The sequence below is a fragment of the Triplophysa dalaica genome, chromosome 12 (assembly GCF_015846415.1).
Source record: "Triplophysa dalaica isolate WHDGS20190420 chromosome 12, ASM1584641v1, whole genome shotgun sequence".
In the NCBI taxonomy this organism is placed as follows: domain Eukaryota; kingdom Metazoa; phylum Chordata; class Actinopteri; order Cypriniformes; family Nemacheilidae; genus Triplophysa; species Triplophysa dalaica.
The window spans coordinates 22935051-22960502 of record NC_079553.1 but is presented as its reverse complement, the minus strand read 5'-3'; the positions used below and the strand labels follow the sequence as shown (position 1 = coordinate 22960502).

At 39.6% G+C, this 25452-nt stretch overlaps 2 protein-coding genes across 3 annotated transcripts in view; one reads left to right on the top strand and one right to left on the bottom strand.

Moving 5' to 3' along the window:
• Window positions 1–179: 179 nt before the first annotated feature.
• On the top strand, window positions 180–12956 carry nod1 (nucleotide-binding oligomerization domain containing 1). Of its 2 annotated transcripts, none has more exons than XM_056762251.1 (11): window positions 180–668; window positions 835–1009; window positions 2391–4200; window positions 4283–4366; window positions 4439–4522; window positions 5684–5767; window positions 6599–6682; window positions 6753–6836; window positions 6919–7002; window positions 7099–7182; window positions 12406–12956. In XM_056762251.1, exons 1-11 carry the CDS (start codon window positions 489–491, stop codon window positions 12437–12439), a joined length of 2787 nt encoding a protein of 928 aa, XP_056618229.1. In that variant the 5' UTR covers window positions 180–488; the 3' UTR covers window positions 12440–12956. The 2 variants fall into 2 exon arrangements, with proteins under 2 accessions (XP_056618229.1, XP_056618228.1); XM_056762250.1 differs by lacking the exon at window positions 12406–12956 and adding an exon at window positions 7829–9218.
• The window catches only part of znrf2b (zinc and ring finger 2b), a 38550-nt gene continuing 22442 nt past the window's right edge, over window positions 9345–25452 (bottom strand). Inside the window, exons 2-5 of the mRNA XM_056762255.1 lie at window positions 19504–19599; window positions 13384–13489; window positions 12963–13045; window positions 9345–11535 (exon numbers count right to left, since the gene is read on the bottom strand). Coding sequence (XP_056618233.1) covers window positions 12988–13045; window positions 13384–13489; window positions 19504–19599 — 260 coding nt within the window. The 3' untranslated portion in view covers window positions 9345–11535; window positions 12963–12987. The remainder of the gene's footprint in view (window positions 11536–12962; window positions 13046–13383; window positions 13490–19503; window positions 19600–25452) is intronic.

Below are 25452 nucleotides of genomic sequence, written 5' to 3'. Positions count from 1 at the left end.
TTATGTTTTACTGTGAAAGTTAGCTGTATTTTTTTCAAAATACAAAACAAAATCAAAACAAAGCAACTTCAGTTTGATTGATAATAATTGGGATGCACAATAAAAGAACATGACTGGTTCTTAATCAAACTCTTCTTATATAATAAAAGAGATCTTTCAGAGCTACAGTCTCTCATCGGTCAGTGGGCGTTTATGAGGTCAGATTTCATGTGTGTGTTGTAGTTTCACTTCCTGCTCGAGATGAAAACACATTACGTTTCTGCGCACTTTTAACATAACTCACGCGCTTTCATTTTCTCTTTTTCAAAGTGATGTGTTTAAAAACTTCGCAAAGCTTCCATTGAAATGTCACGTGTCGTGTTTGTGAAGCTGAAGTGACTCCGTTCGGTGCCCGCGAGCGTCTGGAGATCTTCACGCGACGGATCGCCTCCTGATGTCACACATGTGAACCTTCACTCTGGATTTACGTTCGCACTGAACCGGTTCTGATGATGGACTCTTGTAAAGGAAGTCCAGTGTCGTATGTGAAGCTTCTGAGGGTCCACCGGGAGCTTCTGGTGGGTCAGGTGAAGAACACACAGTGTCTGCTGGACAATCTGCTCATGAACAACTTCATCTGTACTGAAGACAGAGAGATCATACAGAGAAGCACCACCAAAACTGACCAGGTAACACTTTTTCATTATTGTGCTTTAATATGAAACGCCCATTGATGATGGTGTCTTCATGATAGAGTGTTGGATGTAGCGCACTCACTGGTCCGCTACTAAAGTGTTATTTTGAGAGAAGTAAGCGTTTAATGAAGGAAACTAATGCTGACTTTTGTACACACAGGTGCGCAGTATTCTGGAGTTGGTTCAGAGTAAAGGAGAAGAATGTTCTGCATATCTCATCCATGTTCTTCATGAGGCATATGATGCTTATATTGACCTGCGGTCGTGGTTCCTTGATATTCACTACAGTCCATTAGAATCTATAAGAGACGTTCCTGTGATCAACACAGACCCCAGTGAGTTCAACTGTGTTACTGTTACGATAACACCACACTCAACAACAAAGATACGAAGAGTTTGGTTACAAAAATCTCGCTTTTGTGTTGTTTATACCAATAAATAGCAATTCAACTGCAGTTGGTTGATTTGATTTAAGCCATCATAACTAATAAAGTTTTTCCTTCTTCAATTAAACAAAAATCTCTTCCACACGAAAATGCAAAACGCACTATAAAGCGATGTCAAAAGCATGCCAAACCAACAGGTGCTGATATAACACTAACCATGAGGCCGAGTTTGCCAATCAGAAGCCTGGAATCTGACGTTTAACAAAGGAGATAGCGGCACGCATTCCAACGTCATACGGCAAGTCTCTAGTTTCTAAAAATCTTCAATCTGGCGGGAGTTTTTGTAGTTACAGTAACCGAGTACTGCGTTTGTGTGTTGACGAACGGCCACACCGCAGAGATGAACTGACGATTTTGAGAATACCCCTGTTCGTGTGGACAGGACCTAACGCAATAAAAACATGATAACATAATAGAACACATGATGATGAGTTATCTCGTTTACGAGGCTTCATATTAATGCCACTCACATTAAAATTCCATGCATGTTGGCAGAGGCTTTTATTAAAAGTGCCTTTCAATAGATTGTAAAATACAATTGTTTCTGATAATGTGTAATCATCTGGGATTGAACCCATGACCTTGGCGTTGCTGGAGCCATCCTCTAACCACTAAGCCACAAAAAAACTTACAGGGTTATAACTACAAGTAAACAAATACCAATAAAAATAAATAAATACATTTCATGGTTTGGACACTTTGGAGGTTTCTCAGTGAAACCAGCAGTTGGGTTTGCGCATATTTCAAACACAGGTTAAAACAACCCAGAATTTTTAGTCAAGTATTTGAGAGATCTAAAATATGTTTTACCGTCTCCAGCAGAAAACTGATTGTTTATTCATTTTAAAGATCAGGCTTTTAAATAAATGTTGCCTCCTTAAATAAAAAGAAATAATAATCTATTACGAAACTACATTTTAATTTGTTTTAAAGAAAAGCATCCTTCACAAAAAACAAGTGCACTTCAAGTTCATTTGTTAAGCATTGGCCTATTTTTTTCTTAAGCGTACAGTTATGTCAACTTTAAGTGTACACGGTTATTTGTTTTAGATAAATTCAGATATAATCCCACTATTTCAGCACAGTTGAATTGCCCAATAGGACATTTCCCCACACCTTATGCATGACAGGGGGAAGCTGTCAAGAATATCAATAGAGGAAAGGAGAAAAAAAAGTGTAGTAAAAGTTGAGTATACTTCATTGTAGTAAGAGAAGCTGATCAAACTGTGAGCCACCTGTAGGGCACTAACTGTCCAGAGTGTTTTTTCAGTCAGCAGGTACTGTGAGAAGCTGAGGGGTGAACTGGGAAGAGACACTCAGTTCATCACGTCTTACTCGAGGAGTGAAGACACACGTCTGGAGGATCTGTACACGGACACACAGATGGAGCTGCTGAGTGACAACGGTGAAAGTTTGGGCTTCATACAGGATCTGAACCACCTGTTAGGAGATCAGGGAGTCTTCAACCAGCAGGCCGAGACCATCTTCATCACAGGCGACGCTGGCGTGGGTAAATCCATCCTGCTTCAGAAGCTTCAGAATCTGTGGTCCAGGAGAGAGCTGAACACCTGCGGCAAGTTCTTCTTCAAATTCCGCTGTAGGATGTTCAGCGCTTTCAAAGAAACGGACGAGATCTCGCTGAAGGAGCTCATCTTCAAACACAACTGCTATCCGGATGTAGACCCCGATGATGAAGTCTTCGCCTACATCTTAAGATTCCCGGAGACGGTGCTTTTCACCTTCGATGGATACGACGAGATCCAAATGGACTTCCACTTGGATAACGTACCCGAGGTGGTGTCACCGGAGGATAAGACGCACCCGCTTCTTCTCCTCATGAATCTGCTCTGTGGTAAACTGTTGAGAGGTTCCCGCAAGGTTCTGACGGCGCGGACAGGCACTGAGGTCCAGCGCAGAGTGATCAGGAAGAAGGTTTGTCTGCGAGGGTTCTCGCCAGAGCACCTGAGGACGTACACGGCTCTGCATTTCCCAGAGACGGAACATATGACGCTGGTGAGCGTGCAGCTGGACGCGAACCCTCATCTGTGCGGCCTCTGCTCCATCCCGCTCTTCAGCTGGATCATCCTAAAGACCTTCAGACATTTTCTCTCTGTTTATGACACCTTGCAGTTACCCGACTCCTGCATCACCCTCACCAACGTGTTCCTGCTCCTCTCCGAGGTGTTCTTGGGTCGCGCGACTGCTCGGCCGGGTCTCCTGAAGCGCAGCACCAGGTGTCCTGCCGACACCTTTAAATCGGGTGAAGCAAAGCTTTGGGCCTTTGCTAGACTGGCTCTGCATGGTCTGGAGCGAGGGGGATTTGTGTTCGGTGTGGAAGAGGTGATGTCCTGCGGGTTGGACGAGAAAGACCTTCAGTTCGGCTTCCTGAGGCCCGTCTCTCACTACGACACCTTTGGAGGATCCGCTACCTTCGAGTTTCTCCACGTGACCCTGCAGGCGTTCCTCGCTGCTTTTTGTCTGGTGATGGACACGAACATCACAGCCGATGCTATTCTGAGGTTCTTCTCCAGATGTGAATACAAACACAAGTCCCGTTCCTCTTGTTTCTCGTGTATGGGAAGATCACGGCCCAGAGAGAAGGACCCGTTTCAGACAAACGAACACTTTCAGTTTGCTAACCTCTTTCTGTGCGGCCTCTTGTCCAAACCCAACGCCGCGCTCCTGGAGCATCTGGTCCCACCGTTCACGCTGAAGAAAAAACGGAAGACACTGAAGTCATACCTGTCTAACAGCGTGAGGACGCATCTGAAGGGTCTGCCTCGATACCCATCCACGGACATCCAGGGTTACAAAGTGCACGCCATGCCCAACTTCATGTGGATGTTGCGCTGTATATTTGAGACCAACAGCGAGGAAGTGGCCCAGATGACGGCCAACGGCATATCGGCAGATTATATAAAGATCGCATTCTGTAACATTTACTCGGCGGACTGCAGCGCGCTCAACTTTGTGCTGCACCACCGGAAGAAGCATCTGGGGGTCGACATGGACAACAACAACATCAGTGATTATGGTGTGAAACAGCTGACACATTCCTTCAGTAAAATGACCGTGGTAAGGTACGGTAAACACACACACACGGTTTAAATGGACGTTATACAGCCTGGGAGTGAAATGACCTGATCTACCTTGTGATTTCAGATTGTGTGTGAATCAGCTTACGGACAGCAGCATCGAGGTTCTGGCTAAGGAACTCATCACACATAAAGTCATCAAGGTTCTGGGGTGAGTTAAGAACTGATATGGAGTCTGTTCATGTCTTCTTTATTTATACATTTCTTTCTTTGTTTCTGACAGTCTTTACAAGAATCACATCACAGACGTTGGAGCCAAACTGATAGCAGAGATGATTGAAGAATGTCCTCATCTTCGCATTGTCAAGTAAGTGAACATGCAGCATCTGATCTCACTACATTATTCCTGCTCAACATTCATTCACATATAATGTGTGATCTGTAAGTCTACAGGGGTTTAAATTCATTCACACCCAGAATGATCCTTCATATTCGCAGACTATGCAGGTTGTGTAGGGCCCCTGCACCATCACGGGGCCCCCTTGAGTACAGAATCAAAAAGGATATATTTTATAACTAGCGGATTCAACTTTAGCGGAATCATTTGGAAATGTCCTTTTTAATAATACATTTATTGAATTACTGTTACATACTCAGATGTCATGCCGTGGGTGGCAGGTAATGACATGCGCATGATGTGCTGATATGAGCTATCCGTCTGGAGCGAAAAAACAGCAACATCCCAAAGCAAAAGAACAGGAAGGCATGTGTTTTTGTTCTATTTTTAAGTCTTATTTAGTTTTGCAATGACCATTATGCACTTAATAACTTACAAAACAATTCTCCAGTACATATTTACACATTCAGTATTGGTCCCCTGTGTTTTTCCATGATAATATGTCATTTTTCGTTTGTGCCATCACATTTAGAGAATTACTGATTTGTTTTCGTATTCTTAGATTTGTTGAGTAAACTGTATTTATCAGGCTTTAATTTTGTTAGTAAATCAGTAAATTTGGTTGGAAAAAAACACAGCTAGCTTTTTGACAGCTAGATGGTTCCAGAGTAGAGCCTGCGTGCGTTACTTTAGGAAAATAATGATTTACATGTCAATCTAAATTTGAATTTAACCTTATGTTCTTACTGTCAGTTTGATGTTTCTTTTTTCTGTTTTCATTCTTTTAAGTGCGTTTATTGATTGTTTACAGCTCTGTTAATATAAAATGATTTTCCCTATTAGTACAAGGGCTCCTCACAAGTAGTTTAGAGCCCCCAGATGTCTTGGATCGGCACTGACTATATGAACATCTACACCAACAGATGATAACATTATGTTTATCCTTTAAATTCTAATGGATTTTGATTAACTGTTTTGTTTTGTTTTTCTGATTTTTAAAATGATAGTTTAAGTTCTAGGCATGAATGAATGATTGGTATTGATTAAATCTACTCATGCTTACAGGGTAAAAATATTTCAAAAGTTCATGGCGGTCATTCAGATCAGTGATGTACATTTGTGTGTTTTTAGACTTGGCTGTAACAACATCACATCTTTAGGTGGGACACATCTCGCCAGAGCAATTCACAAGAGCAAATCCATCTTTGATGTGGGGTAAGACTGTCTACCTGGAATAATATACACCTCATATTTTCATCCTAATATCACAATTGTCAAAACTGCTGTTAATGTACATGTAGAACAGTGTAGACGTGTTTTCGATTTTCAAGAGTTTCAAGAGTTTGGTTCCAAAATGAGGTAACTCCATTGTAAAAGATTTTCAAAAATCATGTTTTTTATTCTGCATATCAATTAATATCCACTAAACTGCAGTTGGTTTGTTTTGATTTAAGGCAAGATAACTCAAAAAATATTTACCTGTAACTAACACAATAAAAACTTGATGACATAATAAAAAACATGATTTTTGCAAAATTCTAAAAACAGTTCTCATTTTGGAACCAAACTCTGTATATATTTCCATTCACTGGTGAACTGATCTTAATATTCAGACTCAAGCAGTGTTTGGTGTAACTAGTTACTAAGTCATTAGTTACTGTGATTTAATTACTTGTCCTTTGAAAAAGTAAAGTAAAGGATTACTCTTATATTTTACTAATTTGTTACTTCTTATGTAATTTAACTATAGATATATATATGTGTGTGTGTGCAATATTGGAATTGACATCAAAATTCAAAGTCAAACTTTAAAATGTGTGCTTTAATGTATAATTCTCACATTTGTAATACTTTGGTCAGTTAATAGTTCTACTTTATGTAGTTTAATATTATTTATTTGAATTAATTAAAAGAGACGTTTCATGTCTGTCCTTGAATCACTTAACTAATCAAAGTTGATGTAATTAGTAATACGTATTGAAATACCTTATCAGAGTAACTTACCCAACACTGGAAGCGTGTGAATGTGTGTTTGGTTGTTTGTAGAATGTGGGGTAATTCCATCGGTGACGGGGGGGCAGAGGCTTTCGCTGAGGCTTTAAAGAATCACCCCAGCCTGACAAACCTCAGGTGAGTCTCACATCACTGACGTTACGCTGGACTTCACTGATGCAAACACTCAACGTCATGTCCTCTTCAGTCTCTCTGCCAACGATATCACGTCTCGGGGTGGACGAAGTTTGGCTAAAGCTCTGAAGGAGAACACAAGCCTAAACATCTTCTGGTAAAACAGAACATCAGATTCGTTACACATCTGTATTTCAGTAGAAACAGAATCATGAGTATAACTGCAGGATTCTTTTCAGGCTGATACAGAATAAAATCTGTGATGATGCCGCGTCTGATCTTGCCGATGCGTTCAGGACGAACTCCGCACTGACCCATCTGATGTACGTTACATTCATTCATGTTTATCACTGTTATCATCCGTAATGTACAGTGAGGTGGAATGTGAGGAAATAAACAACAGCTTTGGTTCTGTTCAGGTTAATAGAAAACCAGCTGACCGTTCACGGAGCCAGACAGCTTTCTGATGCGCTCTCCATCAACACTACACTGAAAGAAGTCAAGTAAGATCAACACTTTGTTTCAAAACCTTGTGAGCCGCCTACCAAGGGAACATTTTGAGGGAACATAAGCTTTCCTGTAGCTCAGTGGTAAGAGCATTGCGTTAACAACGCAATGTTGTGGGTTCGATCCCAGGGGATTGCAAATACCTATGTAAATGTATAGGATAAAGCAATGTAAGTCTCCTTGGATAAAAGCGTCTGCCAAATGCATAAATGTAATGTAAAATGTAAAAGCATTCTAAAACACGAAAAATGTCAAATGCATAAATTCATAAGAAATAGTAGTGAAATGGAGATGGTTCATTAGGGAGTGTTTTACTGTACACCGGATGACTCTCTTTTGTGTTCGGAGTGAATAGTGACCCCCTCATGAAGCATCAAAAGCATCATTAAATAACTCCATATGACTTATACTGTATATTCCAAACGAATGGGTTTGGAGTTATTAAATGAAGCTTTATTAAATTTAGATAACCATTCATTCCCATCGTAAAGAAGGACATCAATAATAAAAGGAAACCAGATTGAAGTCATCAAACGAATTGACCAGGTTTTGAACAGATCCCTGCTGTAGTTTCGGTTGTAATGAACCTTGTTTGATGTTTGTCTGCTGTCGGGTTTGATTCAGTTTCTGATGTGTTGACAGTGTTAAAGGAAACCGAATCTCTGAAACAGAAGAAAAACTCTTTCAGGCAGAAAAGAGGCTTCGCTTCCGCTGAGAAGAGAAACGGCATAAAACAGACTGAAAACACACGATCTCACACACATGGACGGCTACACTGTATTGTTCTCTTTCATTATAATCTCACATGTGGATTTATACACTATCAAAGACACAATGAACTTGCACTTGAATCAGGGCTGGACAATATAAAAAACCCTTTCATTGTTTTCTTTTCGCATTTGGTTTGAACCCAATTTTTTGTAATGCTATCTGTGAAAACCCAACATATGTTACATATTCCAATACGTTTTATGTACGGTTTTAATAATAAATTAAGCTGGGTTCAAGCCCTTTCAAGGTCAGTTTTTATTTCGTTCATAACTTTAATGTAACAAAAGTTAAGTCTGCTGAGCAATATCTTTTTCAGCAACGGAATTTAGAAAACCTTTTTTAAAGAGAAGCGATGAAAATAAAAGCACAACAGTCAAGTATTTGTAACATTAATAACATTAAAAAAATTAACATTAATAACTAAAAACATTTCCTAGTGTTGAAATCTATAAAAAATACTGAATGAAACCGTTAGAATAAATCAGAAGTAATTCAAAGTAAATCAATTTTAACCTGAGCTTTTGTTATATAAGAGGTCATCGTTACTGAAATGACAACTTTTATTGACACCAGGCAGTCCTGGAATGTACCTATCAATGATGTCATTGATTGATAGATTGAACACCACCTCCACAGATGAATATCAATGACTATTGACGATGTTGTAATGTTTTTCAATGTAAAAATCACTTGAACGTCATTAGCTTTCCTATGGCTCAGTGGTTAGAGGATGACACTCGCAACGTCAAGGTCATGGGTTGGATCCCTGGGGATTGCACATACTTGGAAACAAATATATAGGATAATGCAATGTAAGTCGATTTGGATAAAAGCCTTTACCAAATGTGTAAATGGAAGTACAACAGTTTTAAATAATAAAAAAGGCCAGTTCATGACACCTTTAAAAAGAAGGAGAGCACTGTAAGGAGCACTAAGAGCATTACTACACAACGAGACTAGCAAACGTTACCCTGAAGAGAGGACAGCTGGTTAGTGGTGCAGTCAGTTTTTCGATGTTTATGGACATTTAGCATCTGAACTTTTGATAACTTGCATGTTTCACGGTCGCAGAGATGTAATGAGCAGCTGCTCACCAGGAGACAGTGAGCTACGCCATCTCACCATAACATTGTATAAAGAACGCATCACAGAAAGAAAAGCTTCACAGTCATTTCTGCTCCAGAGGTTTGAATGAGACACTATGAAAATATCTCTGTCTCATCTCTCTCATACTGACGAGTCATGAGACGAGGACGGAATTGAAAATTAAAATAATGAAAAAGTCTTCAGAATACAAAGCACATTAAAAATCATTTATTGTTAATGTTTAATATATTGCTCAGCCCTAACAGACACACACACACAAAAACATCCAGACGATCACTGCTTCAAAATATGTTGCTTGTTTAATATCATTATCTCTGTACATAGTTTTTTTTTTACATGGAATGTTACAATAAAAGTAAATCATTACAAAACATTATGGTGGTCTGAGGTGGGCACTGTTAACTTCACATGTGTTCGGTATGGATTTGTTGTCATTGGATCTCCAGAGAGTATCTCTTCAGGAAGTTCAACTGCAACAAGCATGAATTAACATCATCGGCACTGAAAACTTTGATTGACAGACAGCTAATCCAATCAGATTCATCTGCTGTGACCAGACGTTTGCACATAGCTACAAAACATGAATAGAGCATTTGCATCATCAGACATCCAAAACATGAATTTTGTCAAAGGATGGTTGATGAAAGTCTGCGAATGATCGAATATATCACAAGGCCATTTAGAAATAATTCTGTGTCCAAAGCCACACGTCTATGATGATGTCGCCGCATTCTGAGCAAACGAGCGGCCCATGATAAACACATTTGCTGGGAAATCAATAGCACATTTCAACAAGATTCAGTCTTGATACAAACTCTCAAAACACATCAGCAGCACGATAAAGCTATCATGGCACATTTAATAAACCCCAGACTGACAGTACATACTCCTTTACTTGATCTTTGGGGAGTCATCCACAGGTCACTACAGACGTCATGACTGTAAATCCTCAGTCAGCGACTAGTCAGTTTTCAGAGCTAGTTAGCAGCACATCCGTATGAGCTAGTCGTCGGTCTAAACTAAAGAAAAGATGTGTGTGGAAGCAGCGATCATGTGATCTGGTGTGATTAAACCATTTCATTCTTTCTGTATCACTCACATCAGAAACTACTAAAACACATCTGAGAATAAAGACAGAAGAAAGTGTTGTTCACATAAAGACCCTTCTTCCATCAGCTCCTGACATGTTTGACTCTTAACATCAGGCTTGTTTTTTCTTTAGAAGAACTGTCAGATAAATCTCATCTGTGTTGAATGAGCGTCCGTGTTTTCTTCTCTCATTTATTCATGGCGTTTCAATTTTAAGATGATTTTTATTTGCATAAATGACCGTGACGACGTGAAACCCTGCGTGAAGCTACAGTGAATCTTCATCTGTCCGGTTTCAGAATGGCTACAAGAATCGTGACACACGGGACAACTGGCATCTGAGAAGCGAAACAGACGAGTCTCGCAGGAGGGGCACTTTAGATGTCAGTGTGGCTCAGGGGCTCTCTCTGTCTCTCTCTGTCTCTGTCTCTGTCTCTCTCTCTCTCTCTCTCTCTCTGTGTCTCTCTCTCTGTGTCTCTCTCTCTGTGTCTCTCTCTCTGTGTCTCTCTCTCTCTCTCTCTCTCTCTCTCTCTCTCTCTCTCTCTCTCTCTCTCTCTCTCTCTCTCTCTCTCTCTCTCTCTGTGTCTCTCTCTCTATGTCTCTCTCTCTGTCTCTCTCTGTCTCTCTCTCTCTCTCTCTCTCTCTCTCTCTCTCTCTCTCTGTGTCTCTCTCTCTCTCTGTGTCTCTCTCTCTCTCTGTGTCTCTCTCTCTCTCTGTGTCTCTCTCTCTCTCTGTCTCTCTCTCTCTCTGTGTCTCTCTCTCTCTCTCTCTCTCTGTGTCTCTCTCTCTCTCTCTCTCTCTGTGTCTCTCTCTCTTTCTCTCTCTCTCTCTGTGTCTCTCTCTCTCTCAGTGTCTCTCTCTCTTTCTCTCTCTCTCTCTCTCTCTCTCTCTTTGTGTCTCTCTCTCTCTCTATCTCTCTCTCCCCACTGTTGGGTTGCATCCAGATTTCTGATGGACATGTGATAAACTTCCAAAGCCCAGCCACCATTGGCCCTTAAGATCTGAAAATGAAGGCACTGGTAGATAAAGAATCATGGAGTCCAATCATCTGAGATTGATAACATAGCACATAGAGGTCAGCTGACCCTGAGTCCAGCCAATCGGTGAAATTCAAGGTCAGACCTTCTTCGTCGTTTCCTGATTGGTTGATTTGTGCAACAGTAGCGTCTGTGTTTGTGGGGCGGGAGTTAGGAAGAGCTGATGGAAGTGTTTCCCTGAAGATCTGCTCCAATGAGTTTTGGCACGTCGGGGTTTGTGTGGCGACTAGAGAGGGCGATGCTACAAGAAGAGAGGGAGGACTCCAGTGATCGGCTCGCCCGCTATGTCTGAAGACATCACAGTGTCCAGAAGGAGGAAGTGATTCACAGTTACTGCTCGCACACCTGACGAACAAGCAAAACACAACCATCATCGGCATCATACACCTGTGAAGACACGTCAAACACACATTCTTTGCAATATCTGCTTCATTTGTTCGCTGGAATCTCCAAGACGACAGTTTGACAAGGTTGTGATGGTTTTTGATTGACAGTGATATGAATCAATCATTTTATCTAGTATAGTGCAGTCTGACGCCTTTCTCGTCCTATCGTAACAGACAAACATCTTGTGGTCATCCTTCTGAAACCTCCCATGTTCTAATTCACTGCTTTTCAGCGGATGGAGAAAAAACTTTTTCAAAGTTGACGAGGACTTTTAAATGTTTTTTGTTGGTTGGATATTTGTGACAAACATTAGGGTGACTAATACAAAAAAGTATGAGCATATAACCCCGGTTCTGTCAACCTTGCACTGGTTACCTATAAAGCATCGCATTAACTTTAAGATCTTGCTTATTACCTATAAAGCCCTACATGGTCTAGCGCCGCAGTATTTGAATGAACTTCTATTGTATTACAGACCTCCACGTACATTACGCTCTAAGGGGTCCTGTCAGTTGGTAATACCTAGAATTTCAAATTCAAGTGCAGGTGGTAGATCCTTTTCTTATCTAGCGCCTAAACTTTGGAATATTCTTCCCTGCACGGTCCGGGAGGCAGACACACTCTGTCAGTTTAAATCTAGACTAAAGACTCATCTTTTTAATCTTGCATACACTACACCTCCATAATATTAATCCTCAGAGGATTTAGGCTGCATTATTTAGATCAACCGGAACCAGGAACACATCCAACAACAAATGATGTATCTGTTGCATCAAAGAGTGCAGAACAGTACTCTACTCTCAGCCAGTCTTGTCTCTTTGTTCCAAGGTTACCGCAGGATGCAGTTCATGCCCAGACCTGATGGCAGAGCTGAGAATGGGAAGCGGTGACCTGACAAGTGCTAAGAGGATAGAGCTGGATAAAGGACGCGACAACTTTGTTTTTCCTACAACATTTCAAATGCTATTAGATTGTTAATGATAATCTTTAATCCTTAATTTTTATATTTTTATTAAGCCTTGTTGTGCAAGCACTGTTGAGCTTGTGCAGAGGCAGCAGCTTTTGCCAGAGGGGAACTGGAATCCCCTGGTTGGGCCTGGGTTCCCCTGAGGTTTTTTTTCTCAATGGGAGTTTTGGGTTCCTCACCACCATTTGCATATTGTTTTGCACTATCTGCCTGGCCGGGGGGGCTGCTTTAGAATTCATACTTGTATTAAATGTGTCTCATGTACAGCTGCTTTGTAACAATGAAAATTGTAAAAAGCGCTATATAAATAAAGTTGAGTTGAGTTAATAATAATGATTTATGGAAAAATTATGGAATATGGAAATACAAGGTTTCAGAAGGACAACAGGAACGTGTTTAACAGGTGTGTGTGTGTTACCTGTGCAGAGGTGAGAGAGATGATGTTAATCTGAAGGATGTTCAGGACACGATCTGTTCACTTCAAACCATTCATCAATACATCTGAAAGACAAAGAGGATTTACAGTCACACACTCTCATCACACACCGCCTCAAATTCACATTCTGTCACACCTTCTGGTGACTATGAAACTGGTGACCACACACACACATGTCTGGTTTATTATCTCTGTGGGGACAATCCAAAGGTGAGATGTTTTTATACTGTGCACACTTCATATTTTATCCCCTAAACCTTAAGATCATAGAAAACTTCTTTCATTTTTTGATTTGAGACCTCAATTTTGGTCCCCACTATGACACGAGTCCCCATGAGTTGGTATGTAGTCAGGTTTAGGTCCACGCACACACACACACACACACACACACAGTGAGATGTACCCTTTGTGATAAATGCAGAGGCAGGGCAGTCGAGCGATGGTGTCTCCCTGAACCAGCTCCTCCAGACATATTGCACATTCACCCGTGTCCTTCACCAGCACATCCTCTGAAACACAACAACACAAAACACACACAAAGTGAAGATCAGACACACCCGTTCCGGCCGGATGATGAACCTGCACTGCTTGTTTTACACTAGACACATCCAGGTGAAACTGTGATGTTCAGAATCATGTGTGACAGCCTCATGACGTGTTCTGAGATGAACACAAGGTGGTGCTGGAGACCAGTGATCAGAGCTGCTTCTCTTCTGACATTGATTTCCATTCTTATTAATATCCAGTTTTGATTCCACATTTAAAAATAAAACATCAAAATATCAACCTTTGTGTCATTTAGCTGCTTATTGACTTGTTTGCAATATATATATAGTTATGAGCAGCATTTTGTATATATATACACATAGAACCATTGAACCTGATTTATTACAATTTGTATTATCATAATTGAAGTACATCATGGTTTAACTGTTGTTGCTATAATGAAACTGTGGTTAATTTGTGGTTCCTATGCTTTTTAAGTTAAACTATGCTTACTATAGTAAAACAATAGTGAATTTTCATAAGGGCTTTTATTGAGATATCAGCAGATCACGGAACATGTGTACTTTCTGAAAATATGCACATGGGAATTGATAAGAGGATTTCAGATTTTCCTATTCCTTTTGTTTCCGATCGATTCCCTTTCAATTCCGATTCCAAATTGAAATTGATTTTCGATTCCCAGCCCTACTTACAAATGAGGTCAACGATAGAAGCATCCTTTAACTAACATGTGTCTCATGTCTCATAGACATTATGGAAGAAAGACATTTCCAGTTTGAATCTGCCATCACTGAATGCTCTGAATAACCTTCAACAAACATCCAGACAGGTGCTCAAATCTGATCAGTGATCATATGAACGTGTGTGAACATGAGATGCTGGTGTAAATGATTTCAGACATAAACAGCGTCTCCAGCAGCGGCTGTAACATCTGACATGATCACTCACAAAATAAATACACTGTTCTATAATCTCAGATAAATGAACCGCTGTGACTCACATGACATAGACAATCACTGAGAGACACGTGACTTGTGCGGACACAGGTGAAGATTACCTGTCTGTACTTTACCACAACATGATATAAAAAGAGTGAAACAAAACCTGTTTTTAGAAACAATCAAAACCATAGTGTGATTTCACGAGATTGTAAAGCAGTGTAATAATGTGAGTTTATTACACATATAATGTCATTTGTGATTGTTTTCTCAGGGTGGTGTGTGTGAACATACCATTCACTGTAACACACTCACTGATCTCTTCATGGATCTCACCTGCTGCACACCAATAGTGTGTTACACTTCTGCTACATACACCTGTCAATCATGACACTGACCATCTACACACAACACACACACGCTGAAGAGAGAATGTTTGTCTTGGACAGGTTTCTAAACAAAATGATTCCTAAACACCAATATTATATAAGCCCTGATTCAGATTTCACGTCTAAATTCCACGGCCTACCTGAGCATTGTTTCTGACCATGTCCATCCCTTTATGACCACCATGTACACATCCTCTCTTAATAGGTATGTGTCAGTTGTGGTGTGATTGACTTGACGGTATGTGCTCTCTGAACTTTAGCCTCACAACACATCAGACACATCAGCGACCTTCAGAGCAAACAAACAAATAAAATATACAAGCTGACAAATAAACCTTTTCAACACACACACTCTTAGCTGTCCATCGTATTCGATGATGACGCTTGCTCCATGGATGGGGGTGGGAGTTCAGCAACCTTGCCGCTGCTGCTGCCACTTCTCATGGGCATAAAGTCCGATCCTGGAGCCGCACAATCGACCGCAGATGGAGCAGGGGAAACCAGATACCAGGGAGGTACCAGCCGCCCGTTGGTGTCGCTTGATTCGCCTCATGGATCGTTGGTCTTGGTTGGTTTGGTGTATTTGAGAGACCGTAGTGGCACAGGTGGCCTGCCAGGCTGATCTGTTAAGTGCCAGAGTTTCTAGCTGCGTTGGGGGGATGTTTGCTCGCTTTAAGAGGTCCCTGGTAAACGATGCTTTTGCCCTCCAGCGGAGCGTTTAGCACCCACTAGTTGACTGTAGATAATCTATGACTTCACGACAAAACAACTGATATAAAAGCTTTTGAATCTAATTTGGTCAAAATGGCACAATCACAAACATGTCTGTATCTGTACTAAAGCTGCAACAGGACCACATCTCAGTGGAGACGGGTGGGTTAAGGGAACAGGAAGTTATCAGGGTGTTGTCATGGTAACGCTATTGCCAACAGTTAAACAAAAGATTAGGCTCATGATTCCGTTGCCCTGCGTTAACCTCAGCAGAGCTTCAGACAGACCGTTTCAATCATTTCACCTGATGATATTGTGACAAGATCTATAGGGTGTTTCATCTGACACGCACACGCCTGACCCCCACTTAACTTCTGCTTTGAGCTTGGTTATAGTGTCTTATAATATAACTATTTATATTTAATTTAATGTATGTTAATAGTCATTTATATTACATTTTCTGGTATTAAATAAGCAATTTGTTGAATGGGTTCGGTTGTATTTAAAGAAAGCGTATGCTACACTGACATCTAGTGGTTGAGCTTGGTGTCGCAGTCTACATTCATAATATTGGAGAGACAAGTTTAGCTAGGTAACACTTCTTCTCAGTTTCTTTTGCTTGTTATCAGAAATAATCTACATGCGCTCATGTGTTTGTGGTATTGGGTAAATTACTCTGAAAACGTAATGAATTACTAGTTACTTATGACATTTTCAATACTGTAATTAGATCGCTGTAAAAAGGATAAATTACTTATTACTATAAACTTTCTATATCAAATCAACCTTGATTAGTTCAGTGATTCAGGGATGGACATGAAACGACCCTTAATTCATTCAAATAAATAAAACAGTATATAACTACATAAAATATTCTTATTAACTGACTTAAGTATTATAAATGTGAGGATACATTAAAGCATGCATTTTAAAGTTAGACTTTAAATTTTAACGTCAATTCCACTTTTCTATACATAAGAAAGTATTTAGTTTAATTACATCACAAGTTACTGTAATTCAATTACAAAAAAATAAGAATTATCCCTTACTTTAATTTTAAAAGGAAAGTAATTAAATTACAGAAACTAATTACTTAGTAACTAGTTCCACCCAACACTGATTGTTAGTGAATGTGTTCCGGACGTTCAGTCGGGGACATAAAAGTGCGCATGTGCTGTAACGTTTGTTTATGTAGTTAATATGAAACCGTCTATAGATTATATTGACGTGGGGTTTACAGGAATTAACATGCATGACACAGCTGGAGAACGGCCATACGCCCCGTGACAGACCCCCGGACTGAGGATTACACCGTCTGGTTACCAAGGTAACAGCATGGCCTTTGGCAACTGTTGTTTTTGTTCTTACGGTTGATGATACACAGTAATGTAGTTATTCATGAAAAAAGACAGAAAACGGATAAACGGATAAGTTAAACATGAAGAAACGATAGACTCTGATGTTAAATTTCATATTTTTCGTTTTGGCTCTATGTATTTACGGTTCAGCTGCTTTGCAACAACGAAAAACTGTGAAAAGCGCTATAGAATTACATTTAAATTGAATCTTTAATTTTCTGTGCTGTTCAGGCAGAGAAATCTGCTTGATTCATTTAAACTTGCTTAAATGCAACGGCACATAGTGAGCAAAACAGACCAAACCCAGAGAGAACATGAACACCAGCAGACTCAGAATCATGAAATCATTCTCTTATAGTGGCTTTAAAAACAACGTAGGTTGATGCTCAACACGGTTTGTCATAAGCAACATGTTAATTATCATAATCACTGAACATCTAAATCATATGTTCATCCTCAGAGTTTCAGTCTCCGGCCGGCGGTTCTGACGGTTGTCAGTTTTGATGAAATTGCACAGCGCGGCCGATCGTACCACAACGTGACGCATTGCAGCGTGCCGATGATCATCTGGATGTGACAAGAAGAGAACAAGTGCGGTTTGGAGTGGCCCGGTCAGCTAAAGAGCTAATTAAAGTTGAGCAGAGCGTCATGCTCGTGATAACTCACAGCAGACACTTATCGATTCAGAATCTCTGTGAAGAAGTTGGCACGCTCCAGCGATCTTCTGTCACACGGCTAGAGTGTTAACATGCTGAACAGACCGTTGTGATCTGCTGCAGGACCGGTGCGCTCTCCAACATCAAAACACGCAGCTCATGGACCAAACACACGAAGAAGAGAAGACAAACTCCTGCTACACTACTGTTACTGTGACATAAGAGAGACAGCTGTAGGGTCCAAGCCTCAGGTGTTCACAGAGAAAACATGTGTAGATGTATCTGTGTGAACAAACACACTTTTAAGAGTCTGATGATGACATCACACGTCTAAATGAACTGATTTCACCTGCAGCACAGCTGTAATATACACAATTACACAACAGATCTTTCTGGTTCTTGAATCTGATGTTCCTATTCAAGCGCAAATTTGTGTTGTGCAGTTGTGAAAATTCCCCCCCACACACACACACACACACAGTAGCTGTTCATCCATTTTGTTTTCCACACTTGGATGCTTTGATTCAATTGGCTGCGCAGGTAATCGTCACAGAACGTGGCGGCAAAAGTTTAACTATTTTGAAAGCTCCGCTGCAACAAATCACCCTTGCGTGGCGCAAGCCATTGAAATTAGGGATCCATGATATATGGTCATTTTTAATGATATTGATTTCGGCCGATAATATAATGTATGTCGATATATTAAAGCAGATTAATCTTAAATCATTTCCTCTCGTCAAACTACTACATCTGCACGCTGCTCTCAGTTAAAATACAGTTCAGTACTGTATTTCTGTCGTGATCATTCACTTTGCTGATGTAGATACAGTGTGTAGATTTTATTATGTGTATATTTATAAATTCAATGTGTAAATTATAGGAACAAAGACTGCTGTCTGAATGATTTCTGTCTTGAGACCTGTTAGACATGTGGGAATTGATTTTGTTTTCTGGAAGAACATCTATAATTTGTTTATTAAACATACCAGGAAACTTTGAAGGTTAAAGAATCTTTAACTAGTGTAAAGTAGGCTTGGTACATGATTTTCAGGGGAGTAAAATTGAACAAAGGGTTACAATGTTTTTAGGAATGAATGTTTTCAAATAAAGCAGTTGTCCGCTTTTTGCCTTTTGTTTCAGTCTTAGGGAATTTTATATAAATATTTAGATACCAATATATCCAAAATGTACATATCAGTGCATCCCTAAATGAAATGAATTGGTTTCATAGCACAGCACATTCTGCGTCATACAGTATGTGAAAGATTCACATTATGTTGTCTTTGCAATTGCATCACTCTGAAGAAATTAGCACAAGACTGACAAGACGGAGGAGAATATATCGATTCAAGTCGATGACGCCTTCTCGTCCCTTAAAAAAAATTCAATTGAGCAACTATGGGCAGATGGAACAATATCTTTAGTCCTTGACAACAACTATAACCATGATGTCTATGAGGCCTGGAAATCTCTCGTTTATCACTTAAAATATCGTTATTTGTGCTCCAATGATCCCCGGAGGTCTTAAAACATGATGAAAGTTATGTGGGTGAGTAAAAAAAAAAGAGAGATGAACTTTTCCTTTAAACCCTAGATATGAATTAACACATGATCTGAGAACATACTGACAGACATGTGTGGACAGACAGGACAGAGAGACAGCTGATGGAATGATTTATATGTTGTAGTCGTGTCACTGTACAGGAGGAGAGCAGCGGTGATTTTACAGGATTGACCTCAGCAGTTATGACCTCATCATGTGTGATTCTTCAGTGTCTGTTTAACAAAACCTGTGAGCAATTACACATGAGGTGGTTGAACTTTAATGCCGGACACACAAAATCCTTCAACAGATCACTCGGCTGTCTGTCTCATTTCTGCTGACAGAGCACAGAGACGGTTGCCAGGTCTGAGAGGCACTTCCAGTGTTATTCTTCTGTGTATGTTGTACTGTATTTACTCACCGTTGTATGTCACTCTGGGTTTGGTCAAACACATGACCAGATGAAGGTCCATCTCATCTGTGGAGATAAACTTGGAGCAGACAGGGCACTTGAAACCTAAAAACAAAGCAAAAACAGCGTGTGAGGGATGCTTTATTGACATTTTGTAGGTGGCACTATAGAGCCATTTAGCGACACTTTATTATTCTGAGATGCATATCTGACGTCTAGTTTCACCACCTCTGAACCATGTGCAAACTTTCATGAGTTTTCGAGCATGTTTAGGCTCTCAAAAACGTGATTTATTTTGAAGATTGATAACAGACGGATCAATGGATCAGTCTGTGCTCGGGCCCTTATTAACCACGACCCTTTATCCAAATTTTGCTGAACCTCAAACAAATGTAGAATCTTATATGGATATCATATTAGAAAACAAGAGGAGGACTTTTTTTCAGTAACTCACTGCCAAAAAGACCCTGAAATGGTTTTGTTCGAGGCAGTTATTTTGATAGATAGAAAAAATTCTAACCTCAATACTGTTTGTTCTTCAGACATTCTCCTTTAAAATAAATGAAGTACCAGATTTTTGCAAAATGACCCTGATTTGTTTTAAGATGTCTGAAAGTGTACATTTTTACAGCTACCCATGATGCCATATTTAGATCCTCGTATCTCCAGGACTGAGCCATGAAGGGCTTTAAAAATGTAGTTCTCAAAAGAATCTGAAAGGACATTAAGGTGTCTCCACAGTTCTGGCGTTTAAGGCACGCAAATTGTGTAAAAAGAACACGAAAAATAACTCTTCCTCAATTTTGAACTGTCACCATTGGCAAAATACAATAGTCAAATTTTGTCGAGTGTCTTCACAAAAAATACGGCGTGCATTGAAGTCCCCATTAACCAGAAGTGCCGACCGTTTTTACTTCCGTATTCTCACACATTTCTGAGTGAAAAGGGATTTTCAAAGAGAAAATTAGTGGGTGTGGCTTGTGTTTTTCACTGCGATTTGATTGGATGTGTAAAACCAGCTGTTGCATTGATCTTGAAATGAAACTGGCAGCAGATTGACAGTTGAAGGGGAGGAGTTAACGGATGCTCCGCCCAGTTGTCTAATTTACGTCAATTGAGATGTATCGTCATTTCAAGGCGGAAGTGCATTTTCAGATTTTAGCTGATGAGAGTACATGAAGTTTAGAAAGACAATGACCCACATTGATAAGCTATTTACTATAAACGCCGCACAAAAGAATTGTCCTTTTTACTTCCACTGGGACTTTAAACAGACTGTTATTTGTAACTGCAGTTGCAGCATTACGCCACAAAGGAGGCGCTGTTTGGTTATCTGTACAGCCTCCCTGTATTGAAGTGAGGCTTTGAAGAGTTGAAGAGCAGCTATATTAGGAGCTGTAATAGCTGTGTTTCCCGGCTGTTGTATGAACGCACATTGCGATCAGAACGACTCGCAAACAAATGTCTCATTTGAACCCATTCGTTTATGAATGTAAGCACAGTGAACCACAAGGGAACATATGGTGTGAAGGAGCTTTGATTATTTAGTAAGTTGGGCTGAAAAGTTAGATAAAAATGATAAATAATGTTTATTAGTTGTCATTTACATCAAATTTTTACCTACTAATAAAAGTGTTTTGTTTAGCCACTTAACAAGATGGTAGGGCTACGTGCACATTGCAAAACCCTGGTTGAACAATGTCAACAATAGAAATCATTTATTTTATATCTATTGCCAGGAACTTGACCAACTTTTGAAAAGCATTGAGCTACTGTATGTGATGCATTTACTCATGCTGAATGATATTAAGTGATGGTGTTTGTGAAGAGTCACTGGGAATGATGTCACAGATGATGTCATCAGCTGTGATGTTCAAATATTCAGAACAGTTCTGCTGTGTGTGTGTGTGTGTGTGGTACATTAGTCTGTATTGTAGTGGTCATCACAGAGGCAGCTGTGTAAACACACATCATTCATTACTGCTCATGTACTGCGGTGTTTTACACTGACTCATGCTGTAAAAGATGCTCAGAGCTGAAAGTGTTTGTTTACATCACAGAAGAGTTACTCTGTGTGTGTGTGTGTGTGTGTGTGTGGTCTGATATCATAAACACGCATGCAGGCACCATGCAACATACAACGAAACACACAAATGTAAAAAGTCACTTAAGATAGGACACTTAAATGGTTTATTAATAAATATTTTACACATTTGTATTACCATGAAGGCTTCTGATATCTAAACTGTTTTCTCATGTGTCTTTAAACAAGGATTACATTCTTTATTGTGCACCATTAAATGGGCATTGCATGTTCATTTGCACTTTTATTATAGTTTTTTATTCCCTGATGATACAATGGTGAGAAATCAGTTGCTGTAACAAAGCAGTTAATAGACACATTTATACACACATAAGTTATAAACACATTTCATTTTTATATAAACATTTAGTTATTTTTGTTATGAAAGAAATGAACTTAACAAATACAATTTGTCCCTTCGTCTATGTCAAGCATTCATATCAAAACTGACAAACGAGTCATGTGATTCTCCACATTTGACCGTAAACCTTAAGATCAGTAGTTGAGTTTGTCTCGCACAGATTCAGTGAATCTGTCATATTGTAATGAATGTAGACTATTCTATTACAGCTGTGCCGTCTCTCTGTACAGCAGACACACTGATGTGATTCACCAGCAGCTGGACACCGAAAGAGATGGAGCGCGTCATCGACCCATGATGGTCTCGTGACAAACTTTTACAGACAGAGACGTGGATTAAGTGCCACAGACAAGAAACAAACTCAGCTGCTCCAGCCACACGGACGATGAACACGTCATCAACAATCATCTGTCTCACATACAAAACTCATAACACACAGAACACTGATGAAAAAAGAGAAAGTCCACAGGTCTGGGCGATATATCGTGCAATTGTTATGCTTAGTTTCCTCAATGAATTACGGTTAAATGCCGCAGGATTTAAAGCCAGAGGGCGCTCTTGCGCAGAAACTCTGAATATGGGACACAGAAGAAGAAAGATTAGTTCCAGGAAATGCCAGTGGTCATATTCTATTGCTGCGCTTAAAACATTTTAAGGTATTCTCATGATAATAAAGTATATTCATAGTGATAGACGAGTGTTGCTTTTTCAAATGCAAGTTATAAATGAATCTCGTCGTGATTTACTTTCATTTTGTGATTTACCACGGAAGAGCTGTGCATAAAACTGAGAATCAATTTCAGAATCGGACTCCCTTCCTGAAATTGATATATATATCGCCAGAACCGCCAGACAGTGAAATGACATCACAAATGTTATTAAATTAATAATGACTTAGATTGTATTGTACATTTGTTTCTGACTATATGTAATCCCCTGGGATAGAACCCATGACCTTGGTGTTGCTAGCGGCGCCATCCTCTAACCACTGAGCCACAGGAAAGAAACGTTCAGCAGAAACATACAGATGAAAAAGACCCTTTATCTCATATCTCAGAGGACAAGAACCACAAAAACAAATTAACCTTTTCATTCATTCTTTTATTGAGAAGACGCATCTATTCTCATGAAAACATGAAGATTCACTAAAGACTGATCCAGCAGGCTGAAGGTGTCGCTCCAACATCGAGCAGAATCAAACCTCTACTGTGATGTTTATTTAGTTTGAACATCTGTTTTCATGCGAGAGCAAAATAAACGGCAACAATTACACAACAGATTGTGAAACACGATTGGGCAACACATTAACTGCAGGGACAAAGTTTTGCTGAATGAATATTTAATAACTTCATAGAATATCAGCCAGTACAACAATATATTTAAAGGGATAGTTCACCAACAAATCTAAATTCTGTCATTATTAATTCTTTAGCATGTGGTTGTAAATCTGTATGTCTCTTTCTTAGGTGTTACACAACAGAAGATATTTTGAGAAATGTCTCTGTGATTTTTTGTTCATAAGGTGGAAGTCAAGTGTTGTTTGATTTTCAACATTCTTCCAAATATCTTCTGTTGTATTCTGAAGAAGACAGAAACTCATACAGGTTTGACATGACATGAGGATGAATAAATTATGATTTTATTTAAAAACAAAGTGAACTGCCCCTTTAAGTGTTCCTCTACTACTGTACATGTATTATGCGTGCACTCTACCAAAATCAATTACTTTAAAAAGCCTCTAAGAATCGTAACAACATTTACATTTCTCTTTCTGTCATGCAGAATTTAGTCCAATCACAGCAGAGGATGTTTTGGCAGGGGTCATAAATCTGTGCCGGGACTGAGAGGCCGTCGTCTTGAAGCTCATCATTCAGAGTAAAGCCCAGAATGATTTGTTCTGAATGAATCATAAGAGGCTTTACAGAGAACTGATGTTAAACGCAAACCATCCACAGTCACCAGATCGAACGCTTTCAGACGTTCAGCTTAAAATCACTGACACTCGAGTATAACATGAGAAATCATAAATAAAACACTCTATTCATTTCAGCAGTTCTATCATGTTTGCTATAATAACATTTCAAATAATTAGAATTATAAACAATCAGGGCCCTATTTTAACGATCTTAGCGCATGATCTAAAGCGTGCAGCACACGTGCACTTAGGCCATGTCCGAATCTACTTTCGCTATATGATGATGTGTTATAAGTTGCCCAAGCATGTATGCGGATCAACACAATTCAGACTCTTTGAGCTCTAAAGAAAAGATTTCTCTCATTGTACATCACCGGCTGTCTTCAGGGGTTCAACAGATGTTTAATTTTCTGTGATAATATTGATCTCTACAAACACTGATGGATGAGAACAAAACCAGAATTGAAATGAATCCACATTTGAACTGATTCAAGCTAAATATGGAAATTATTGTTTACTGCATAAAACATGACCAATGACAGTATCAAGTGTCCAACGTTTATACTACAGTCTGAAAACAGAAAACATCAACAACTTCTTTTTTTCAACCTTTGTTTATTTCACTGAAAATCAACACAAAATGTGTTAAAATATCACTTAGTGTGTTAAATAGCATGACACAAACAATGTGTTAATAAATAACACATCCTTTTCACCAATGTACACTTCTCTTTTTACACTTTGACAATAAGCTGCTTTCCATCACTCTGGTTTGTTTACGCTCGCTTGAGGTGGTTTTTCATTTTTGAGAAAAAGTGTTAAAGCCAATAATGTCATGAACGTGGGTGGTGAGGGACAGAGGACCCAAATGCAGACAGGGTAAGGGGTTAACAAGACTTTAATAAATAATAAATACAAAACAAACACCCACAAGGGGGTAACAGAACAAAACATAACAGGAACATGGACTGACTAGACTAAACTAACTAAGAACAAGACTTGACATTTAAACTACAATCAACTAAACTACACACGACACAGCAACTCACCACAATGACACAAAACAATGAACCAGCACAAGACAAGAGACACGAGGTCAATATAAAGGGAACCAAATCAAGTGGGGACAGGTGCAAAGGATAAACTTATTAACACAAACTAGGAAACAGGAGGGCAGGAACAATGACAAGACCGGAGAGAGAGTATGGCAACAATTAGGTGCCAAAATAGTCTCTCTCCAACATAAAACAAGGGATCCTGTCTGATTCCGCCTCAAGACCAAGAAATACCTGACATGGTGAGGCGGAACCATGACACAATAATGTGAGATGGAAACGCATTTGCCGGATATATTCCTCCATAGTCCCCTGAGTAACCAGAGAACTGATCTTGATACACAGCATCAGAAATGTTGTAACAGTCATTCTTAAATGCCTGAGCAAAGTCCTGAAGAGTTTTCTGTTATCACCTCTTAGAACTGTCACGACTGTGTTTCCCAAACAGCAGGAATCCACAAAAGCAGCGCATTTATTGTGTATATATGAATATAATTATATTCAGTGGCTTCTCCTGCTTTTTTTACTGATATTTAGAGGCAAT